This window comes from Takifugu rubripes, chromosome 19 (genome assembly GCF_901000725.2).
Source record: "Takifugu rubripes chromosome 19, fTakRub1.2, whole genome shotgun sequence".
In the NCBI taxonomy this organism is placed as follows: Eukaryota; Metazoa; Chordata; class Actinopteri; order Tetraodontiformes; family Tetraodontidae; genus Takifugu; species Takifugu rubripes.
In genome coordinates, this window is record NC_042303.1 from 19,375,628 (window position 1) to 19,398,127 (window position 22,500).

At 57.1% G+C, this 22,500-nt stretch overlaps 3 protein-coding genes across 3 annotated transcripts in view; all 3 read left to right on the plus strand.

Moving 5' to 3' along the window:
• Positions 1-5,001, plus strand: part of smpd4 (sphingomyelin phosphodiesterase 4) — a 17,129-nt gene extending 12,128 nt beyond the window's left edge. Inside the window, exons 11-20 of the mRNA XM_029826505.1 lie at positions 403-492; positions 2,169-2,323; positions 2,435-2,525; positions 2,660-2,768; positions 2,860-3,024; positions 3,172-3,377; positions 3,445-3,675; positions 3,763-3,894; positions 4,380-4,508; positions 4,594-5,001. Of these exons, the coding sequence (XP_029682365.1) occupies positions 403-492; positions 2,169-2,323; positions 2,435-2,525; positions 2,660-2,768; positions 2,860-3,024; positions 3,172-3,377; positions 3,445-3,675; positions 3,763-3,894; positions 4,380-4,508; positions 4,594-4,911 (1,626 nt within the window). The 3' untranslated portion in view covers positions 4,912-5,001. The remainder of the gene's footprint in view (positions 1-402; positions 493-2,168; positions 2,324-2,434; positions 2,526-2,659; positions 2,769-2,859; positions 3,025-3,171; positions 3,378-3,444; positions 3,676-3,762; positions 3,895-4,379; positions 4,509-4,593) is intronic.
• A 129-nt stretch (positions 5,002-5,130) lies between these two features.
• On the plus strand, positions 5,131-19,436 carry LOC105419472 (DDB1- and CUL4-associated factor 1-like). Its single transcript, XM_029826085.1, is given in 32 exon segments — positions 5,131-5,567; positions 6,105-6,296; positions 6,378-6,454; positions 6,631-6,704; positions 6,792-6,905; positions 7,003-7,140; positions 7,209-7,343; positions 7,410-7,673; positions 7,744-7,860; positions 7,929-8,087; positions 8,525-8,704; positions 8,835-8,944; positions 9,364-9,448; positions 9,760-9,929; positions 10,157-10,281; positions 10,492-10,568; positions 11,179-11,337; positions 11,405-11,560; positions 12,000-12,427; positions 12,429-12,561; positions 12,927-13,204; positions 13,283-13,481; positions 13,605-13,687; positions 13,760-13,844; positions 13,953-14,186; positions 14,278-14,371; positions 17,825-17,929; positions 17,993-18,066; positions 18,145-18,228; positions 18,748-18,900; positions 19,003-19,111; positions 19,250-19,436. Coding segments are annotated over 31 exon segments (4,374 nt in total). The 5' UTR covers positions 5,131-5,567; positions 6,105-6,138; the 3' UTR covers positions 19,267-19,436.
• Positions 19,437-20,458: 1,022 nt separating this feature from the next.
• The window catches only part of LOC115246778 (dedicator of cytokinesis protein 3-like), a gene marked incomplete at its 3' end in the record, with an annotated part of 22,266 nt that continues 20,224 nt past the window's right edge, over positions 20,459-22,500 (plus strand). Inside the window, exon 1 of the mRNA XM_029826086.1 lies at positions 20,459-21,422. Within this exon, the coding sequence (XP_029681946.1) occupies positions 21,386-21,422 (37 nt within the window). The remainder of the gene's footprint in view (positions 21,423-22,500) is intronic.

Below are 22,500 nucleotides of genomic sequence, written 5' to 3' on the forward strand. Positions count from 1 at the left end.
CCCCCTCCCCCCCATCTCTATATCTCTGGACCCTCTCCTCCCATCTCTATCTCCCCCCCCCTCCCCCCTCCCCCCATCTATCTCCCCCCCATCTCTATATCTCTGGACCCTCTCCTCCCATCTCTATCTCCCCCCCCTCCCCCCCCCCCCCTTCTCCCCCCCTCCCCCCATCTATCTCCCCCCCATCTCTACCCCCCCCCCCCATCTCTATCTCCCCCCATCTCTATATCTCTGGACCCCCCCTTCATGAATTCCTTTTCTTATTTGTTGTGCACGCTGTCTTTGTTTTACCGCCTCTTTTCTCCTGTTTCCACCTTCCTCCCGTCGCTGACTCCTCCTCTTTTTCCTCGCCCTCCTCATCGCCCCCCCCCTCCCCCCCCCCTGGTGGTGACGGCTGATCAGCTGGTGCTGCTGCAGTATCGTCTCAGCATGTCCAGCCTGCTGTACCAACATCAGGCCCCACCAGGTTCTGGGACCCATCACACCTACCAAGTACTTTTTCCTTTTAACTCAGCCCCGGCCCCCTGGGGCCTCCTGGAGGTGAAGGTGGGGTCAGAGTCAAGGCTACTTCTCTCATGTTTGTCCCCTCGGCTGCAACTGTCGACCCAGTTTATTCGGCTGATCTCGGTTTATTAACGATAAAAAAGACAGATTAATTTCCCCAAAGACACCTTGATGCCTCGGCGTTCCTCCTTTATCCACCGTGCTGATGGTCGGCTGTGTTCTGTCTGTAGCACAGTTAGCATTGCTGGCTAGCAGCGTAGCAGCAGGTCCATGTAGCTGACCTTTGACCTGAGAAGTATCCTTGACAGGAGCAAAACCCTGGAATGAAACTTGGAAGTTGTACTTTTTTAAGGGCTGTTTTCAGTTTTCTTCTGTTTTTGGATGCATGTTTCTGCTCTAAACATGTCGCTTTGTTGCGTTTGATTAACGAATGTTCCACTAACGCTGAGATAATTGCTCGTCTGCTCGGGTGGAAACGTTGCAGCATTTTGGTGAAGCAGCTTCATGGAGGTCAGAGGTCTCATCACGCAGCTTCGTCCAGGTTAATGGTTTTTGTTTTAAAGGTCATGTTCAGAGTCCTTCTGAAGCTCAGCTGATCCCTTCAGCTGATCCCCTCAGCTGATCCCCTCAGCTGATCCCTTCAGTTGATCCCCTCAGCCGATCCCCTCAGCCGATCCCTTCAGCCGATCCCCTCAGCTGATCCCCTCAGCTGATCCCCTCAGCCGATCCCCTTAGTTGATCCCCTCAGTTGATCCTCTCAGCTGATCCCCTCAGCTGATCCCTTCAGCTGATCCCCTCAGTTGATCCTCTCAGCTGATCCCTTCAGCTGATCCCCTCAGCCGATCCCTTCAGCTGATCCCTTCAGCTGATCCCCTCAGCTGATCCCCTCAGCTGATCCCCTCAGCCGATCCCCTTAGTTGATCCCCTCAGTTGATCCTCTCAGCTGATCCCCTCAGCTGATCCCTTCAGCTGATCCCCTCAGTTGATCCTCTCAGCTGATCCCTTCAGCTGATCCCCTCAGCCGATCCCTTCAGCTGATCCCTTTAGCTGATCCCCTCAGCTGATCCCCTCAGTTGATCCTCTCAGTTGATCCCCTCAGCTGATCCTCTCAGTTGATCCCCTCAGTTGATCCTCTCAGCTGATCCCCTCAGCCGATCCCTTCAGCCGATCCCTTTAGCTGATCCCCTCAGCTGATCCCCTCAGTTGATCCTCTCAGCTGATCCCTTCAGCTGATCCCCTCAGCCGATCCCTTCAGCTGATCCCTTTAGCTGATCCCCTCAGCCGATCCCTTCAGCTGATCCCTTTAGCTGATCCCCTCAGCTGATCCCCTCAGCTGATCCCCTCAGTTGATCCCCTCAGTTGATCCCCTCAGCTAATCCCCTCAGATGATCCTCTCAGCTGATCCCCTCAGCTGATCCCCTCAGCTGATCCCAATCCGGCTTCTGATGCCTCAGGCTGATTAGCCGTCAGTACTCCCTTCCACCACCAGGGGGCAGCAGCCAGGTTTCCCTTCACTTTGAGCTGCAGCTGGATGAAGCTGCTGCTGAGGCCTCGGTGCTCTGGGTGGTGATTGGCTGCTGTTGGCGCCCGAGGGGCGCGGCCTGGTCCTGGGAGCTGATTGGCTGCTGGGTGTTGGTGCACACTGTGACCGGCTGTCTTTCCAGGAGCCCTTCAGCCCCACAGAGGAGCACGTGCTGGTGGTGCGTCTGCTGGTGAAGCACCTCCACGCCTTCTCCAACAGCCTGAAGCCGGAGCAGCTGCCGTCCTCGCCGCCGGCCCACTCCCACTCCCACGCCAGCCCGCTGGAGGAGTTCAAGAGGTCACTTCCTGCCAACCCCTTTTACCGCAGTCACACGTTTCTGTAACAATCCAACTACAGTTGCCGTAGCAACAGTCCGCCCAGCCTCAACGTGAAAATGCTGTTTTTCAGAGTGGTGGTGCAGCGGTTCGTGCAGCAGAAGCTCTACCTGTTCCTGCAGCACTGCTTCGCCCACTGGCCCCTGGACGCCTCCTTCAGGGCGGTGAGGTCACTTCCTGCTGCCGCGCTAGCCTGCTCGTGCACGCCCGTGACGACAGCTCACCTGTGTGTGCGTGTGTGTGTGCGTGTGTGTGTGTGTGCGTGTGCGGTGTGCGTGTGTGTGTGTGTGTGTGTCAGGTGCTGGAGACGTGGCTCAGCTACATCCAGCCATGGAGGTATCTGGGGGGCGACGCCAGCGGTCCGCCGGATCAGACCAGAACCGTCTCAGATAAGTGGTCGGTGCCAGGTTCCTCCTCTGGTTCCTCCGACGGGAACGTGGCGTCACGCGTGTGCAGGACGCCGTGTTCAGGTGTTTCTGAACTTTGGTTCTTCTGCAGGGAGCCGTTTCGTGCACCAGAACCTGCTGGTGTACACGAAGCTGTTCCAGGTGTTCCTGAACAGAACCGTGCGCACGGATCTGGTCAATGCCAAAAACGCGCTGATGGTCTTCAGGGCGGCCAAAGTGTTGGTGCAGCCCAACCTGACGGAGATGATCCAGAAAGGTGAGAGCTGGCTCATCCCAGCGTGGGTCCGGTTCTGATCCAGAAAGGTGAGAGCTGGCTCATCCCAGCGTGGGTCCGGTTCTGATCCAGAAAGGTGAGAGCTGGCTCATCCCAGCGTGGGTCCGGTTCTGACGCGTCTCTCTGCAGGGGAGCAGCTCTTCCTGGAGCCGGAACACGTGCTCCACCACCGCCAGCCCCGCGGCTACCTCACGCCCAGCCAGGGAGGCAGCTACCTGTCGTCACGGCAACGGGCCATGACCGACATGGTGTTCAAAGTGAAGAGCCACGTGTACGGGCTGGAAGGCCAGGACTGCCAGTACAGTCAGATGTTCGGCACCGAGACCCGAGGAGCCGTAAGTTCAGGCGCCGCGCGGGGGGGTGAGCGGGTCGCCGCCTGAACTGACGGCTCCATCTCCACAGGTCATGAGGTTGGTCCAGATGATCGCACAGGCCAGGCACACGGCCCAGAAGATGGCCGACCACGCCGGCCAGGCGGCCGCCAGCTCCTCCTTCCTGTCCTGGTTTGGACTCGGTTCCCCGGAGCTCAACGGGACCTTCGCTGGTGCAGAACTCGAGGAGAGTGGGGAGTGTCTGAAAAAGACCCACGAATTCCTGGACCGGGCCCTGGAGAACCTGTGTCAGATCTTCAAGGTCAGTTATTGCTGTTAGGATCGTGAGGTTCTGGTAAAAGTTCTGATCCAATCTAAGCCTGCTAAAGTTCACCTGCTGGTTCTGCAGCTGAACCAAAGTCAGGTGACTCAGCTGGTGTCCAACCTGGATTCTTCTCAAGATGATGGAAACTCCAAACAGCTTCCTGACTGCATCCAGGGAGAAGACGGCCTGGTTCTGACCGACCTGGGCCGGAAGCAGGTCAGTGGTTCTGAGTGGTTCTGAAGGCCTGGTGGACTGTCCATGTGGCCTGATGCTGAAGCCTGTGTCTCTGTGTGTGTGTGTCTCTGTGTGTGTGTGTGTGTGTGTGTGTGTGTGTGTGTGTGTGTGTGTGTGTGTGTGTGTGTGTGTGTGTGTGTGGTGTGTGTCTCTGTGTGTGTGTGTGTCTGTCTCTGTGTGTGTCTGTGTGTGTCTCTGTGTGTGTCTGTGTGTGTGTGTGTGTCTCTGTGTGTGTGTGTCTCTGTGTGTGTGTGTGTGTGTGTGTGTGTCTGTCTCTGTGTGTGTGTGTGTGTGTCTCTGTGTGTGTCTGTGTGTGTGTGTGTGTGTCTCTGTGTGTGTCTCTGTGTGTGTGTGTGTGTGTCTCTGTGTGTGTCTCTGTGTGTGTGTGTGTGTGTCTCTGTGTGTGTGTCTGTGTGTGTCTCTGTGTGTGTGTGTGTGTGTCTGTGTGTGTCTCTGTGTGTGTGTAGATCATCAGCGGCCTGCGCAGGTTCCCCCTCCAGTACCAGGGCGACCCGGAGCTTCAGCCCATCCGGAGCTACGAGAACGCGCTGCTGGTCCGGCTCCTCTACAGGACGTCGTCGGTGTTTAACCACAAGGTGAGTCACCGGGTCAAGATCCCCGGCACCTTTGACCTTTGACCTGTGGTGGACGCTGTTTGAACTCTTCTTGACCTTTTGTCAGTTTGGAGGTCACATGGAGGCCCTCTGCTCGCGTCCGGACTTCCTGGGCCGTTTGGGTCGCCATTACCTGACGGAGCCAGAACCCCCCCCCGCCCTGAGGCGGAGCCCGGCGGCGCGGTGGAGGCCGGAGCGGCGGCAGGCGCGGCTCAGCCTGCGGCCTCTGGCCAGCTACAGGACCCTGCTGCTCCTGCTGCTGCTCTACCTGCTGGGGGCGCTGCTGGCCTTTGGCCCCGCCTCCAGCTCGCTGCTCATCCTGGGGGGGGCGCTCCTGCGGGGCCTCGTGCTCGTGCTCCTCGGAGACCGGCTGAAAACGCACTAGTCTGGGCTCCACGTTTTTGGATGGATCAGACCTGTCATTGATTAAAGTTTGACCTCCACCAATAAACAGCCACTTCATTAATCACTTACAGTTATTCTGATCTTTTATTCGTTAGTAACTCACTTCCTGTTCCAGGGACGTTGGGAACCGTCCTTCACTGATGAGCGATTTTATGCTGCGTCTATCGTGTTAGGAAGCACCTGTGGGCTCGGGAACATTCGGGAACAGCTGTGGAGACAGTAATAATAATCCAGGCTGCTGCTCCTCTGAGGCCAGTTAAAGCCAAAAGTGACACTCAGCCACGAAGCCCAACAGTTTAAATCACACGTTGTCACAGACCTTCGTGCTTTAGAGAAACTCTGTGTCCAGGACTCACCTGTCCAGGTGGATTCCTGCTTCTCACCCGGTGACCAGGAGATCCCGTCCCGAACAAAACGCGTATTTGCATTGAGTTAGACGACACTTCCCATAATCCGCAGCGCCGCGTGACGTCATCAAATGGCGACAGTTACGTTGTCCATTCGCCGGGAGAAGTTTTCAAAATAGATGTGTAACTTTTTAAACGTTTCCCTCTCTGGTTTTCCGCTCTATCTTTTTGTCATCGGTGCATGAAGGGGAGTCGAGGTGAAGAGGCCGAACAGGAAACTCTGGTCCAAGTGAGTTTGTCACCTTTTAAACTCGGGTTAGCTGAAACATTTTGGACATGAGGTGGTCAACATGCTGCCGAGCCCCCGCGACTCGCTCATGGTTCCGGTCCACTGTGGAGCGACCGCTGCCCTAAACGGTGATGGGGACCTCTGAACCACACTAGAACCCGACCCCGAACCCGAACCCGAACCCTAATGAAGGGAGCAGCGGCGTGAGTTGGTCCGCGTGAGCGGGCGGTGAGTTAGCTAAGTGGCTGTTAGCCGAGCTCGGCCCCCGGGGGGCAGCGGGTCCCTGGGGGGGGGGCAGCTGTCAGTCACCTGTTGTCCCGGAGACGGTTTGGTTCTTATTTTAAATAAACTCCATTTATTTAACGGCTGCTGTGCGATGAGAACGAGACCAAAATAGACCCCCCGCATTAAGGAATCTTTAATTCAGACGCTTTGATGAAGCCAGGGCATCTCGACCCCCCCCATTAAAATGCCCCCGCAAGTTCTTGTTTGAGTGACTGAATTCTGCCGCAGGTGTTTAACCCCAGGCTTCTTCAGCAGTAACCTCTGGAGCCGAGTCCCCCCCCCCCTCATGGAGGCTGTGATCACCAGCGCGCTGTCGGCGGCGGTGTCGGCCGCCCTGGCGGTGGCCTCGGCCGGGGACGCCAAGGCGGCCCTGGGGGCCCTGCTGGAGGAGTGGGAGGGGGCCCAGCGGGAGGGCACAGAGCAGCTGGTGTCCGTCCTCACCAGGTGGGTCCAGGAGAACTTCTGCGGCGCCGCCCCGATACGGCCGAAGCTTCTGTCTGACCCCGATCGTGTGTTTCTCCACAGAATATCGGAGCTGGTCGAACGGGAGACGGGCGAGTACTACAAATCAGACCCCGATCCATTTGATGATCGCCACCCAGGTTCACGTCCTCTTCCCCTGCATGCCCCCCCCCCCCCGTGGTGCTTGTTTCTGTAGGCTGCCGATGGTTCTGAAGGAACCGGCCGATGTTCTAATTGCTCCAGAATTCGTTAGGATCATCAGACGTAGCTGAGGTGACGCGTCCGGAACAGGAATTAACCAGGTCTCTTTGTGCAGGTCGGGTGGATCCCAAGTGCATCCTGGGACAGCTCCTGAAGATGCTGTTCCTGAGTGACGAGTTCAGCAACGCGGTGAGGGGGGGGGGGAGGGAGGAAGGGGGAGGGAGGGGGGAGAGGAGGGAGGAGGAGCCCAGTCACATGACCTGTGATGTCTTCCAGCTGCTGGACTCCTACATCATGAGCAGCAGGGAGCAGAGCCTGAACACGGCCGCCTGCCGCCTGCTCCTCAACATCCTGCCGGGGGTGGAGACGGCCGTCATCTTCCAGGAGAAGGTGAGGGGGAGGGGCCTCTGGGGGAGGGGCCTCTGGGAGGGGGAGGGGCCTCTGGGAGGGGGAGGGGCTCCAGGTCTGCTCACCTGTGTGTCTGCAGGAAGGTCTGGTGGAGAGGTTGATGGACTGGGCTCGAGGGGCCGAGCGGCCGCTCAGCGTCTACGCCACCGGCCTCCTGGCCAGAGCCATGAGCATCCAGGAGGTGGCGGCAGGCTTCCGGGACCAGAACAGTCAGCTGGTGGGTCCTTCAGACCTCCTCACGTTGGCCCCTGTTGAACCGCCTCAACCGGCTCCTCTCACGTCCAGGTGCCGATGATGATCCGGCGGCTGCACCAGCTCCAGACCCAAGAGTCCATCTCAGCTCTGCAGCACGACGGACCGGAGGAGGGAGGAGCAGGAGCAGCAGGGGGAGCAGCAGGGGGAGCAGGGGGAGCAGGAGGAGCAGGAGGAGGAGCAGGGGGAGCAGGAGGAGCAGGGGGAGCAGGAGCAGCAGGAGGAGCAGGGGGAGCAGGAGCAGCAGGGGGAGCAGCAGGGGGAGCAGGAGCAGCAGGAGGAGCAGGAGCAGGGGGAGCAGGAGCAGCAGGAGGAGCAGGGAGCAGCACAGCCAAGGAGAACACCTCCTCCGCTTCGTCCTCCAGGACCAGGGAGCAGCACAATGGTTCCAGCGAGCCGGCGAGCTCCTGGTCCGAGTCCTGCCTGTGGCCCCTGAGCCTGGTCATGGAGCAGAGGCTGCTCCTGCAGTACCTGACCCCTCTGGGAGACTACCAGGAGGTGAGGGCCCGGGTCCAGGGGTCTGGTCCAGGCTGGTGTCTCCACACGTTAACGTCCTGTCGTCCTGCAGCTGCTGGCCGTCTCCATGCAGATGGACGCCTGCTCGCTGCTGCTGCGCTACATGGAGCCGGGCCGGACCGGGCCGGGCTGGACCGGGCCGGGCCAGCTGACCTTCGACGCCCTGCTGGTGAGAGCAGGTCCAGACGCGCCCCCTCGCTCCCAGAACCTCTGTTGACCCGCGTCTCCTCCTCACAGTATCTGGCATCGCTTCTGCTCCACAAGAAGTTCGCAGCCGAGTTCATCGCCAGCGGAGGCGTGGAGAAGCTCCTGGAGACGCCCCGGCCGTCGCTAGGGGCAACCGGGGTCTCCCTCTGCCTCTATTACCTGGCGTACAACCAGGATGCTATGGAGAGGGTACACACACACACACACACACGCACTCACCCACACACTCACACACACACACACACGCACTCACCCACACACCCACACACTCACACACACACACACACCCCCACACACTCACTCACACACACACACACACACTCACTCACTCACTCACCCACACACTCACACACACAGACACACACACACTCTCACCCCCACACACACTCTCACCCACACACACACACACACACCCCCACACACACACACACTCACACTCACACACACACACGCACACACGCACACCCACACACACTCACTCACACACCCACACACTCACACACACTCTCACCCACACACACACACACACACCCCCACACACTCACTCTCACCCCCACACACACTCTCACCCAGCCCCTCCCACTCTCCCCCCCCCCCCCCCCCCCCCCCCCGTCCCCCGTCTCCAGGTGTGTGTGCTGCCCGGGGACGTCCTGTCCCTCATGGTGTCCTACGCCCTGTGGCTGCTGGAGTCCTCCCACGCCTCGGGCGTCTGCCACGCCACCATGTTCTTCTCCATCTCCTTCTCCTTCCGGGCGGTGCTGCAGCTCTTCGACCAGCAGGACGGGCTGCGCCGCCTCACCAACCTGGTCAGAACTGGCGCCTGGTGTCCTCACCTGGTGTCCTCACCTGGTGTCCTCACCTGGTGTCCTCACCTGCTCTCCTCACCTGGTCTCCTCAGGCCTTTGATGACCCATAACACACCTGGTCTGTCTGCAGATCAGCACCCTGGAGATCCTCAGGACGGAGACGGAGGCGTCCGACCTGACTGATGACCAGGTGTTCTCCAGCAGACAGACGGCCAAGCACACCTGCATGGCCCTGCGCAGGTGGGGGGGGGGGGGTGAGAGAGTGTGAGTGTGGGTGTGTGTGTGTGAGAGAGTGTGTGTGTGTGTGTGGGTGTGAGTGAGTGGGTGTGAGTGAGTGAGTGAGTGTGTGAGTGGGTGTGTGTGTGGGTGTGTGTGTGAGTGAGTGAGTGAGTGAGTGAGAGTGTGTGTGAGTGTGTGTGTGTGTGTGTGAGCGTGTGTGTGTGTGTGTGAGCGTGTGTGTGTGTGTGTGAGCGTGTGTGTGTGTGTGAGTGAGTGAGTGAGTGTGTGTGTGTGTGTGTGTAGGTGTGTGTGTGTGTGGGTGGGGGTGAACGTGTATGAGTGAGTGTGTGTGTGTGTGTGTGTAGGTGTGTGTGTGTGTGGGTGGGGGTGAACGTGTATGAGTGTGTGTGTGTCTTTTCCTGATAGGTGCTTGTCTGCAGGTACTTTGAGGCTCACCTGGCCGTGAAGGTTGAACAGGTCAAACACTCCGATGGTCTGGTCGTTCCTCAGCAGCCCGTTTCCAAGGTAACCATCAGTTGGGATTTCATCCAGTTTAACAGTTAAACAGCCAAGTGTCTGTGTGTGTGTCTGTGTGTGCGTGTGCGTGCGTCTGTGTGTGCGTGTGTGTGTCTGTGTGTGTGCGTCTGTGTGTGTGCGTCTGTGTGTGTCTGCCTGTGTGTGTGTCTGTGTGTGTGTGTGTGTGTGTGTCTGCGTGTGTGTGTGCATCTGTGTGTGTGTGTGCGTGTGTGTGTCTGCCTGTGTGTGTGCGTGTGTGTGTCTGCCTGTGTGTGCGTGTGTGTGTCTGCCTGTGTGTCTGTGTGTGTGTGTGTGTGCAGGCCTGTACGTACCCCAGAGAGCAGGTGATTGAGATGATGGAGTTCCTGCTGGAGTGTGGCCCCCCCCAGCTCCGCTGGGAGCCCGTGGAGATGTTCTCCAGACTGGGCTGTGTTCCTCTGATGCTGCAGCTCATCTCTGCTGCCTGTGACTGGAGGAACTACTACGGCAGGTAAAGGCCCGTTCAGGTCCAGGTCTTCCTGCTCCTGGTCCAGCTGCACGGTGACCCCCTGCGGAGCTCCTGGGGTCCTTCTGGAGCCTCCTGACCTTGAGCTCTGGAGCCTCCTGACCTTGAGCTCTGGAGCCTGCTGACCTTGAGCTCTGGAGCCTCCTGACCTTGAGCTCTGGAGCCTGCTGACCTTGAGCTCTGGAGCCTGCTGACCTTGAGCTTCTGTCCAGGAACGACACGGTGCGCTACGCTCTGGACCTCCTGGCCATCCTGATGCTGCTCCCAAAGGTCCAGTTGGTTCTGGCAGCAACTGTGGAAATTCTGGACGAGAACAACTCCCCTGTTTCCACCCCAGGTCAGTAGGAAGCTGCTCCCCCCCCTCCCCTCCCCTCCCCCTCCCCTCCCTCTCCCTCCCCCCCTCACCTCCCTCTCCCCCCCCCCCACCTCCCTCTCCTCCCCCCCTCACCTCCCTCTCCCCCCCCCCCCAGTCATGTGACCTCCCCCCCCCCCTCCTCACCCCCCCCCCCCCCCCCCCCAGTCATGTGACCAGCCTCTCCTGCTGCAGGTATGAGCATCGTTCTGTGCATCGCAGAGGGAGAACCCTTTTCCAACGACGCTGAGATCCAGAAGTCTGCTCTGCAGGTACCAGCGGGTCTGTCCTGGGTCTGTCCTGGGTCTGTCCTGGGTCTGTCCTGGGTCTGTCCTGGGGTCTGTCCTGGGGTCTGTCCTGGGTCTGTCCTGGGGTCTGTCCTGGGGTCTGTCCTGGGTCTGTTCTGGGTCTGTTCTGGGTCTGTCCTGGGGTCTGTTCTGGGGTCTGTCCTGGGGTCTGTCCTCAGGTCTGTCCTGGGGTCTGTCCTGGGTCTGTTCTGGGGTCTGTCCTGGGGTCTGTCCTCAGGTCTGTCCTGGGGTCTGTCCTGGGGTCTGTTCTGGGTCTGTCCTGGGTCTGTCCTGGGTCTGTCCTGGGTCTGTTCTGGGTCTGTCCTGGGTCTGTTCTGGGTCTGTTCTGGGTCTGTCCTGGGTCTGTCCTGGGTCTGTCCTGGGTCTGTTCTGGGTCTGTCCTGGGGTCTGTCCTGGGTCTGTCCTCAGGTCTGTCCTGGGTCTGTTCTGGGTCTGTCCTGGGTCTGTTCTGGGCCTGTCCTGGGCCTGTCCTGGGTCTGTTCTGGGTCTGTCCTGGGTCTGTCCTGGGTCTGTCCTGGGTCTGAATGTCTCCTGGATGTCCTCCAGCCCGTCCAGACGCTGTTTGTCTCTGCAGGTCATCATTAACTGTGTGTGCGCTCCAGACCAGAGTCTCACCCCTGGGGGGGCTTTTGCTGCGGCCCCCCTCAAACCGCCCCTCCTGCCCCAGCAGCCCTCAGCTCCCCGCGTTCTGTCCCACATGTGGCAAGTGGTCCAGAACAACAACGGCATCAAGGTGAGTGAGAGCAGAGCGGAGCAGAAGGTTCTGTGGTTCTGTGGAGCGACACCTGTGTGTTCCTCAGGTGCTGCTGTCTCTGCTGGTCGTGAAGGTTCCCATCACCGACGCCGACCTGATCCGGGCGCTGGCCTGCAGGGCTCTGGTCGGGCTCTCCCGCAGCACCGCCATCAGGCAGATCATCAGCAGGCTGCCGCTCTTCACCAGCAGCCACATCCAGCAGGTGAGCAGAGGAACCTCTAGAGGAACCTCCAGAGGAGCCTCCAGAGGAGCCTCCAGAGGAACCTCCAGAGGAACCTCCAGAGGACCCTCCAGAGGAACCTCTAGAGGAGCCTCCAGAGGAGCCTCCAGAGGAACCTCTAGAGGAGCCTCCAGAGGAGCCTCCAGAGGAGGAACCTCCAGAGGAGCCTCCAGAGGAGGAACCTCCAGAGGAACCTCCAGAGGAGCCTCCAGAGGAACCTCCAGAGGAGCCTCCAGAGGACCCTCCAGAGGAACCTCCGGAGGAACCTCCAGAGGAGGAACCTCTAGAGGAACCTCCAGAGGAGCCTCCAGAGGAGCCTCCAGAGGAACCTCCAGAGGAGCCTCCAGAGGAGCCTCCAGAGGAGCCTCGGAGCTGTAGAGCAGCAGGACTCAGGTGCTTCTGCCGTCTTCTCTCTGTCCAGCTGATGAAGGAGCCGGTGCTGCAGGACAAGCGGAGCGAGCACGCCCGGTTCTGTCGCTACGCGGCCGAGCTGATGGAGCGGGTCTCGGGGAAGCCCCTCCTGGTGGGCTCGGACATCTCGCTGGCGCGGCTGCAGAGGGCCAACGTGGTGGCTCAGACACGCATCACCTTCTCCGAGAGGGAGCTGCTCATGCTCATCAGGAGCCACCTGGTGGCCAAAGGCCTTCACGACACCGCCCACACGCTCGTTAAGGAGGCTAATTTGTCAGCGACCTCGCTGTGCGGCCCCCCCACCCCCTCCACCCCCCCCACCTCAGGGAATCCCAGGATCTGCAGGTTGGCCGGTGGGATCACAGCGCGTGCTGCCGGACAGGCCGGAGCCTCTCCTGTGTCCTCGGTCTCCGCCCCCCCTCCCCCCCCCCCATCGTCACGGACCTCCGGTGCAGAGTTCACATCCGGTGGGTCGGATCCTGTTCTCGCGGGAGCGTCCCGCGGTCCATCCCAACTCGGGGAAGAAGCTCCGGGCACTGAAGCAGAAGTCTGACCACGGCGCCTTCATCCAGGTGAGTCACGCCCCCACCCAGGCGAGCCACGCCCCATCCAGGTGAGTCACGCCCCCACCCAGGTGAGTCACGCCCCCACCCAGGCGAGCCACGCCCCCACCCAGGCGAGCCACGCCCCATCCAGGTGAGTCACGCCCCCACCCAGGTGAGCCACGCCCCATCCAGGTGAGTCACGCCCCCACCCAGGTGAGTCACGCCCCCACCCAGGTGAGTCACGCCCCCACCCAGGCGAGCCACGCCCCATCCAGGTGAGTCACGCCCCCACCCAGGTGAGCCACGCCCCATCCAGGCGGGCCACGCCCCCACCCAGGTGAGCCACGCCCCCGGGGCGGATCCCTTTGACCTGATCTTCTGCGTGTGCTCAGACTCCAGCCATGAAGAAGCAGCCGGAGCTGCAGCTGCGCCCCCCCCCCAGCCTGGACGGCATCATCACCGAGTACCTGAGGGAGCAGCACGCCCGCTGCCCCAACCCCGTCACCACCTGCCCCCCCTTCTCCCTCTACACCCCCCACCGCTGCCCTGAGCCCAGGCAGAGGAGCCAGGCCTCGTCCAACTTCACCGCCCGCCTGGGGGCCCGGGTCCTGCACCCCCGATATGGCGGCGTGGACCGCGGCTGTCTGGACAGACACCTGATATTCAGCAGGTCGGAACCAGCTCCCGAGGGTCTTTGGGGTCTGTCCCTCGTCCATGTTCACGCCTTTATTTTGTGAAACCCTCTCAGGTTCCGCCCGATGACGGTCCTCCACGAGGGCGACGGAGACGAGAGCGGCTTCACCTGCTGTGCCTTTGGAGCCCGCGAGCGTTTCCTGATGCTGGGAACCTGCTTCGGACGCCTGAACTTGTTCGACGTGTCTTCGGGGGAGAAGGTGGCCGACTACAACTGCCACACCTCGGCCATCACGCACCTGGAGCCGTCCAGGGTGGGTCCCATGGTTCCAAGCTCCTGGTCCATCGACCCCCGAGGCTGCCGCACCAGGACCCTCGACAGGGTTTGAGCCCTTCTGATTCTGGTCCTAACGGTGGATCTCTCATGGTTCTTCCAGGACGGGAAGCTGCTGCTCACCTCTGCGTCCTGGAGTTTCCCTCTGTCTGCGCTCTGGAACATGGACGGAGCCTTGAGCAAGAAGTAAAGTGTCTTTGGTCCTCGTGGACACGTCCCAGTGATTCTGCTGTTTTCAGCCTTTCTTTCGCTTCCCAGGCTCTCGTTTGTAGATGAACATTATGTGGAGTTCAGTAAACTGGCTCAGGACCGAGTCATCGGCACCAAGGACGAAGTGGCTCACGTGGGTTCCTCTCGGGTTCTGCTGCGTCTCGGCGGCCGTCCCCGCTCTCATGTCCTCCGCCTTCACCCTCAGGACAACTGATCTTTCTCCTCATGGTTGTTGTTGCAGATCTACGACATCCAGACGGGTCAGAAGACGCTGACCCTGAACGAGCCCGTCCTGGCCAACAACTACAAGCGCAACTGCGCGACCTTTAACCCCAGCGATGACCTGGTGCTGAACGACGGCGTGCTGTGGGACGTACGGGCCTCCAGCGCCATCCACAAGTTCGACAAATTCAACATGAACATCAGTGGCGTGTTCCACCCCAACGGTCTGGAGGTGGTCATCAACACGGAGATCGTATCCAGCCTGACAGGAACAGGCCTAAACCTGCTCCGGGTCTGTAGAGAAACTCGCTGTGTCATGATTCAGCCTTGACTGCTGCCTCCAGTGGGACCTGAGGACCTTCCACCTCCTGCGCACCGTCCCAGCGCTGGACCAGTGCCGGCTGGTCTTCAACAGCAACGCCACCGTCATGTACGGAGGTATGTGGAGGATCACTGCTGATCACTGCTGATCACTGCTGCTGATCACTACTGATCACTGCTGATCACTAATGATCACTGCTGATCGCTGCTGCTGATCACTGCTGCTGATCACTAATGATCACTGCTGATCACTGCTGCTGATCACTGCTGCTGATCACTGCTGCTGATCACTAATGATCACTGCTGATCACTACTGATCACTGCTGATCACTGCTGATCACTAATGATCACTGCTGATCGCTGCTGCTGATCACTGCTGATCGCTGCTGCTGATCACTGCTGATCACTGCTGCTGATCACTGCTGCTGATCACTAATGATCACTGCTGATCGCTGCTGATCACTGCTGATCGCTGCTGATCACTGCTGATCACTGCTGCTGATCACTACTGCTGATCACTGCTGATCACTGCTGATCACTGCTGCTGATCACTAATGATCACTGCTGATCACTACTGATCACTGCTGATCACTGCTGATCACTACTGATCACTGCTGATCGCTGCTGATCACTACTGATCACTGATCACTACTGATCGCTGCTGATCACTGCTGATCACTGCTGCTGATCACTACTGCTGATCACTAATGATCACTGCTGATCACTGCTGATCACTGCTGCTGATCACTGCTGATCTCTACTGATCACTGCTGATCACTAATGATCACTGCTGATCACTGCTGATCGCTGCTGATCACTGCTGATCACTGCTGATCACTGCTGATCACTGCTGCTGATCACTGCTGCTGATCACTAATGATCACTGCTGATCGCTGCTGATCACTGCTGATCGCTGCTGATCACTGCTGCTGATCACTACTGCTGATCACTAATGATCACTGCTGATCACTGCTGATCACTGCTGATCACTGCTGCTGATCACTAATGATCACTGCTGATCACTACTGATCACTGCTGATCGCTGCTGATCACTACTGATCACTGATCACTGCTGATCACTACTGATCGCTGCTGATCACTGCTGCTGATCACTGCTGCTGATCACTAATGATCACTGCTGATCGCTGCTGATCACTGCTGATCGCTGCTGATCACTGCTGATCACTGCTGCTGATCACTACTGCTGATCACTAATGATCACTGCTGATCACTGCTGATCACTGCTGATCACTGCTGCTGATCACTAATGATCACTGCTGATCACTACTGATCACTGCTGATCACTGCTGATCACTACTGATCACTGCTGATCGCTGCTGATCACTACTGATCACTGATCACTGCTGATCACTACTGATCGCTGCTGATCACTGCTGATCACTGCTGATCACTGCTGATCACTGCTGCTGATCACTACTGCTGATCACTAATGATCACTGCTGATCACTGCTGATCACTGCTGCTGATCACTGCTGATCTCTACTGATCACTGCTGATCACTAATGATCACTGCTGATCACTGCTGATCGCTGCTGATCGCTGCTGATCACTGCTGATCACTGCTGATCACTGCTGCTGATCACTGCTGCTGATCACTAATGATCACTGCTGATCGCTGCTGATCACTGCTGATCGCTGCTGATCACTGCTGATCACTGCTGCTGATCACTACTGCTGATCACTAATGATCACTGCTGATCACTGCTGATCACTGCTGATCACTGCTGCTGATCACTAATGATCACTGCTGATCACTACTGATCACTGCTGATCGCTGCTGATCACTACTGATCACTGATCACTGCTGATCACTACTGATCGCTGCTGATCACTGCTGATCACTGCTGATCACTGCTGATCACTGCTGCTGATCACTACTGCTGATCACTAATGATCACTGCTGATCACTGCTGATCACTGCTGCTGATCACTGCTGATCTCTACTGATCACTGCTGATCACTAATGATCACTGCTGATCACTGCTGCTGATCACTGCTGATCGCTGCTGATCACTGCTGATCACTGCTGATCACTGCTGATCACTGCTGCTGATCACTAATGATCACTGCTGCTGATCACTAATGATCGCTGCTGATCGCTGCTGATCGCTGCTGATCGCTGCTGATCGCTGCTGCTGATCACTGCTGCTGACCACTACTGCTGATCACTAATGATCACTGCTGATCACTGCTGATCGCTGCTGATCGCTGCTGATCACTGCTGATCACTGCTGCTGATCACTACTGATCACTGCTGATCACTGCTGCTGATCACTAATGATCACTGCTGATCACTGCTGATCACTGCTGATCGCTGCTGATCACTGCTGCTGATCACTGCTGCTGATCACTAATGATCACTGCTGATCACTGCTGATCACTGCTGATCACTACTGATCACTGCTGCTGATCACTGCTGATCACTACTGATCGCTGCTGATCACTGCTGATCACTACTGATCACTGCTGATCACTACTGATCACTGCTGATCGCTGCTGATCACTGCTGCTGATCACTGCTGATCGCTGCTGATCACTGCTGATCACTGCTGCTGATCACTACTGATCACTACTGATCACTGCTGATCACTGCTGCTGATCACTACTGATCACTGCTGATCACTACTGATCACTGCTGATCGCTACTGATCACTGCTGATCGCTGCTGATCACTGCTGATCACTACTGATCGCTGCTGATCACTGCTGATCACTACTGATCACTGCTGATCACTACTGATCACTGCTGATCACTACTGATCACTGCTGATCGCTGCTGATCACTGCTGCTGATCACTGCTGATCGCTGCTGATCACTGCTGATCACTGCTGCTGATCACTACTGATCACTACTGATCACTGCTGATCACTGCTGCTGATCACTACTGATCACTGCTGATCGCTACTGATCACTGCTGATCGCTGCTGATCACTGCTGATCGCTGCTGATCACTGCTGATCACTACTGATCGCTGCTGATCGCTGCTGATCACTGCTGCTGATCGCTGCTGATCACTGCTGATCACTGCTGCTGATCACTGCTGATCACTGCTGATCACTGCTGCTGATCGCTGCTGATCACTGCTGATCACTGCTGCTGATCACTGCTGATCACTACTGATCACTACTGATCACTGCTGCTGATCACTACTGATCGCTGCTGATCACTGCTGATCACTACTGATCGCTGCTGATCACTGCTGCTGATCGCTGCTGATCACTACTGATCACTGATCACTGCTGATCACTACTGATCGCTGCTGATCACTGCTGATCACTACTGATCACTGCTGATCACTGATCACTGCTGATCACTGCTGATCACTGCTGATCACTGCTGATCACTACTGATCGCTGCTGATCACTGCTGATCACTGCTGATCACTACTGATCGCTGCTGATCACTGCTGATCACTGCTGATCACTACTGATCGCTGCTGATCACTGCTGATCACTACTGATCGCTGCTGATCACTGCTGATCACTACTGATCACTGATCACTGCTGATCACTACTGATCACTATTGATCACCGTTCTCCTGGTTCCCAGCGATGCTGCAGGCCGATGATGAGGACGACGCCACGGAGCAGCAGGTGAAGAGCCCCTTCGGCTCCTCCTTCAGGACCTTCGATGCCACGGACTACCGGCCCATTGGTAGAGTCACTTCCTGTTGATTAATGAGAGGAGGATCAGGCCTCAACATCTCGTTTCCTGCAGCCACGGTGGACGTGAAGAAGAACATCTTTGACCTCTGCACCGACAGCAGGGACTGTTACCTGGCCGTGATCGAGGTAGGCTCCGCCCCTCCGCAGATGAGCTCCACCTTCATCCTCCAGCAGGTTCTGAAGCGTTCCGTCTCTTTCCTGCAGAACCAGGACACGACGAGCATGGACACGGTGTGTCGGCTCTACGAAGTGGGCCGGCAGAAACTGGCCGAAGAGGGAGACGAGGAGGTGAGACGGAGCAGCCGCCTTATGTTGGTCCCTGGACCAAAGGGAGATCAAAGGAAGGCTGGGAATGATCAGGGAATTCCACGGACTTCCTCAACTTTAACTCCAACACTTCAGGGTTGGAAGAGTTCGGTCCGTTTAAAAGAACCGTTGGTCTGCTGCTGCTGAAGGGTGGTGTTTGTGTCCTGGTCCGAGGATCTTTCTGGACCAGAGGATCCTTCTGGACCGGTGGATCCTTCTGGACCGGAGGATCCTTCTGGACCGGTGGATCCTTACTGGACCGGTGGATCCTCCTGGACCGGAGGATCCTTCTGGACCGGTGGATCCTCCTGGACCGGTGGATCCTCCTGGACCGGTGGATCCTTACTGGACCGGTGGATCCTTCTGGACCGGTGGATCCTCTGGTCCAGGAGGATCCTTCTGGACCGGAGGATCCTCCTGGACCGGTGGATCCTTGGTGCTGGCTTTGGTTCCTCCTTTCACTCTGGTCTTCACGCCATCGTTCCTCTTCTGTGGTTCCAGGACGATGAAGACCAGGACGACGATGAGGACGATTCCTCGGACACAGACGACGACGACGACGACGAGGACTTCGATGTGGACACGGATCCTCTGATGGAGGAGCTGCAGAACTCCGACGGTGCTGGAGACGAGGAGCAGCCGGCGGAGGAGGAGGTGCTGAGTCATGGTTCTGTTCGAGGACGTGGGAGGAGCCTTTTCTCATGGGGGGGCGTGTTTTCAGACGTGAGAAACGTTTGATCTGTCTTTGTCCCCCAGATGGCCCGACTGGTGAGCGACGAGGACGAGGACGAGGACGAGGTGGTCTCTGTAGACCTGGACCTGTCAGAGGGAAGTGACAGCGGATCGGACCTCTCTGACCCAGACTGTGAGTGAAAGCTGCCTCTCTTCAGCTGTCTGTTGCCACGGTGACCGCTCCATGGCTGGAGCACGTCTTGAGCAACAGCCCATAATAGTTGAGTGTTTTCCGGTTGCAGTCGTCTGATGCTCGTCTCCATGTTCTCAGTGGAGTTCCTCCTGTGACACCTGATCAGCAATCACACCTGTGTCTGTCGCCATCGGTGACGCACCTGGAGATGTCCCCCACTGATGATGTCAGGACAGGGGTCAGGACAGGGGTCGGGAGTCAGGACAGGGGTCAGGACACGGGTCGGGAGTCAGGACAGGGGTCAGGACACGGGTCAGGACACGGGTCGGGGGTCAGGACAGGGGTCGGGAGTCAGGACAGGGGTCAGGACACGGGTCAGGGGTCAGGACACAGGTCGGGACAGGGGTCAGGACTTGGGTCAGGACAGGGGTCAGGACAGGGGTCGGGACACAGGACAGGGGTCAGGAATCAGGACACAGGTCGGGACAGGGGTCAGGACACGGGTCAGGACTTGGGTCAGGACAGGGGTCGGGGGTCAGGACACGGGTCAGGACGAGTCAGGACAGGGGTCGGGACACAGGTCAGGGGTCAGGACACAGGTCGGGACAGGGGTCAGGACTTGGGTCAGGACAGGAGTCAGGACAGGGGTCGGGGGTCAGGACTTGGGTCAGGACAGGGGTCAGGACACAGGTCGGGACAGGGGTCAGGACTTGGGTCAGGACAGGGGTCGGGACACAGGACAGGGGTCAGGAATCAGGACACAGGTTGGGACAGGGGTCAGGACACGGGTCGGGTCAGGACACAGGTCAGGGGTCAGGACAGGGGTCCAGGTTTTCCATTCAGCTCAGGTCAAACTCAAGTTTCAGGTTTTTCTAGTTTCTTCTTCCGTCAAACTTCAGGCTAACAGCAGGACCCGCAGGTCGCCCCCTGGTGGCCGCTCGGATGACGACATCTGTTTATTTTCTCCTTTTGAAATGTTTTTATTTTATTGTGAGATTTTCTTTTATATTTTTCCGAATTTTGACTTTGAATTCAGATTTGTGACATGTGACTTCTCCGTCGTGTTGTCCTGGACCTTCGTACACGCGCGCGTGCACGTGCACACGTTTTCCTCCCGTGTTGCTGCTGCTGTAAAAAGGAAATTGTTTAATAAGTTAAAGTTTCAGACTTTTTCAGAGCCTTAAATCTGCAGTTTCACAGCAGATTATAGTTTTCACTTGTGAATAAAATGTTTCAGGAAATCAAGTTTTATTCATTAAAAAGATCTTTTTCCAAACGAATGCATTTATTCACTCTTTCTGGAACTCGGTCGCACTTTTAAAAACTAGTTTGTTAAAAATTTGACACGTGTTTCGTGGTTTTCAACCTTCAGACGTTTGTAACCTGTCAAATTACACTTGATTTTGACAGGAAAACAAGTCAAGTTGTTCAACTTAGCTTAGCATTTACCTTTTCTTTACAGTTTAAGGCTGTGCCTAAAATATACCAAGGTAATTTGTTTATCTTTTACTGTAACCCATTGATCCATTAGCTAGATTAGATTAGCTCACTGTGGCTAGCTAACGTTAGCTTTGACATTGGCCATCTTGGTATTTAAAATTGACTTTTGCTTCAATGTTTGCGGTATCGGCTGAAATCACCATAGTTACCGACAGACGCGCAGTGCAGCAACAACTTTGCCCACGCGGCGGCGCCAAAGGACCAATGAGTTGGTTCACGTTGTCGCTAGGTGATGACGTCACTGCGAATCATGTCAGGTCGCGTGTGTCCAAAGTGAACCGTGTGGTCGAGAAAGACGGCATCCCGCACAGCCAAACACGCACACGCACTGGCGCGCGCACAGACACACACAGAGCCGCGCAACTGGCGCGCGCGCGTGTCAGTGAGCCGCAACGACGCTGAACATGGCAGATGACGTAACCTTGGTGCGCTTGATAGCCTTTAAAGATCAGGTGGCGCGCTGGACCCCACGCGCACACGCACACTCCCCCCGCTCGCCCGCCCACGGACGCGGGACGGAGCTCTCGACAACTTTGTCGGTTGCGGCGGAGTCATCGCGGGCGACGCGGCGGCTGCGCGGAGCGGATTCCTGCGGGGACCCGGAGCGGATTCCTGCGGCTCCACCAGGCTTCCTCCGCGGGCGGCGGGTCCGCTCCTCCCGGCGGGGATGGAGGTCGCGGGCAGGATGTGAGCGGCTCCTCGGTTAAACTGCACCCGGCTCCGCTCCGCTCCGGAGCTGCTCCGGGGCTTCAGCCCGGACCTTCTGCGGTCATCATGTGGACGCCGACGGAGGAAGAGAAGATCGGAGTTGGTGAGTCGACCTTGATTCTTCTGGTCCAAACTTTTATCATTTTAAACGGAACCACTTTAAATCGCGAGGGAACATTTTGACTGATGCTCCAGCTGATCTGGGTCCGGATGGAGGAAAGTTCTGCTTGAGGCTCCATCTTGGTCTTTTCATGTTGAATCACAGTAACATGAAGCCAGTTTACTGGACTTCTGAGCCTGGACCTTCATCATCATCATCATCATCATCACCTTCATCATCACCATCATCATGATCATCATTAACATCACCTTCATCATCACACCTTCATCACCACCACCACCATCATCATCATCACCACCATCTTCATCACCATCACCACCATCATCATCACCTTCATCATCACCATCTTCATCACCATCACCACCATCATCATCATCACCTTCATCATCATCATCATCATCACCACCTTCATCATCACCACCATCTTCATCACCATCATCATCATCACCACCATCTTCATCACCATCATCATCATCACCTTCATCATCATCATCATCATCACCTTCATCATCACCATCACCACCATCATCATCATCACCTTCATCATCACCACCATCACCATCATCACCTTCATCATCACCTTCATCATCATCATCACCTTCATCATCACCACCTTCACCATCACCACCATCATCATCACCTTCATCATCATCATCACCTTCATCATCACCACCTTCACCATCACCACCATCATCATCACCTTCATCATCACCACCATCATCATCATCACCTTCATCATCACCATCACCACCATCATCATCATCACCTTCATCATCACCACCATCACCATCATCTTCATCACCTTCATCATCATCACCACCACCTTCATCATGGCTGTGGTAGAACAGAAGCAGCTCGGGGGCGGAGCTAACCCTAAGTCCATCACAGGTGTCTCTGGGACAGGGGCATTGTGGGTAGTGTAGTTCTTTGCTATTGTCACAAACCGTTTGTTTTAAACCTGAACGTGCTGCTGATGTTGGGACGAAGCAGCGATGATGAAGCAGCGATGATGAAGCAGCGATGATGAAGCAGCGATGATGAAGCAGCGATGATGAAGCAG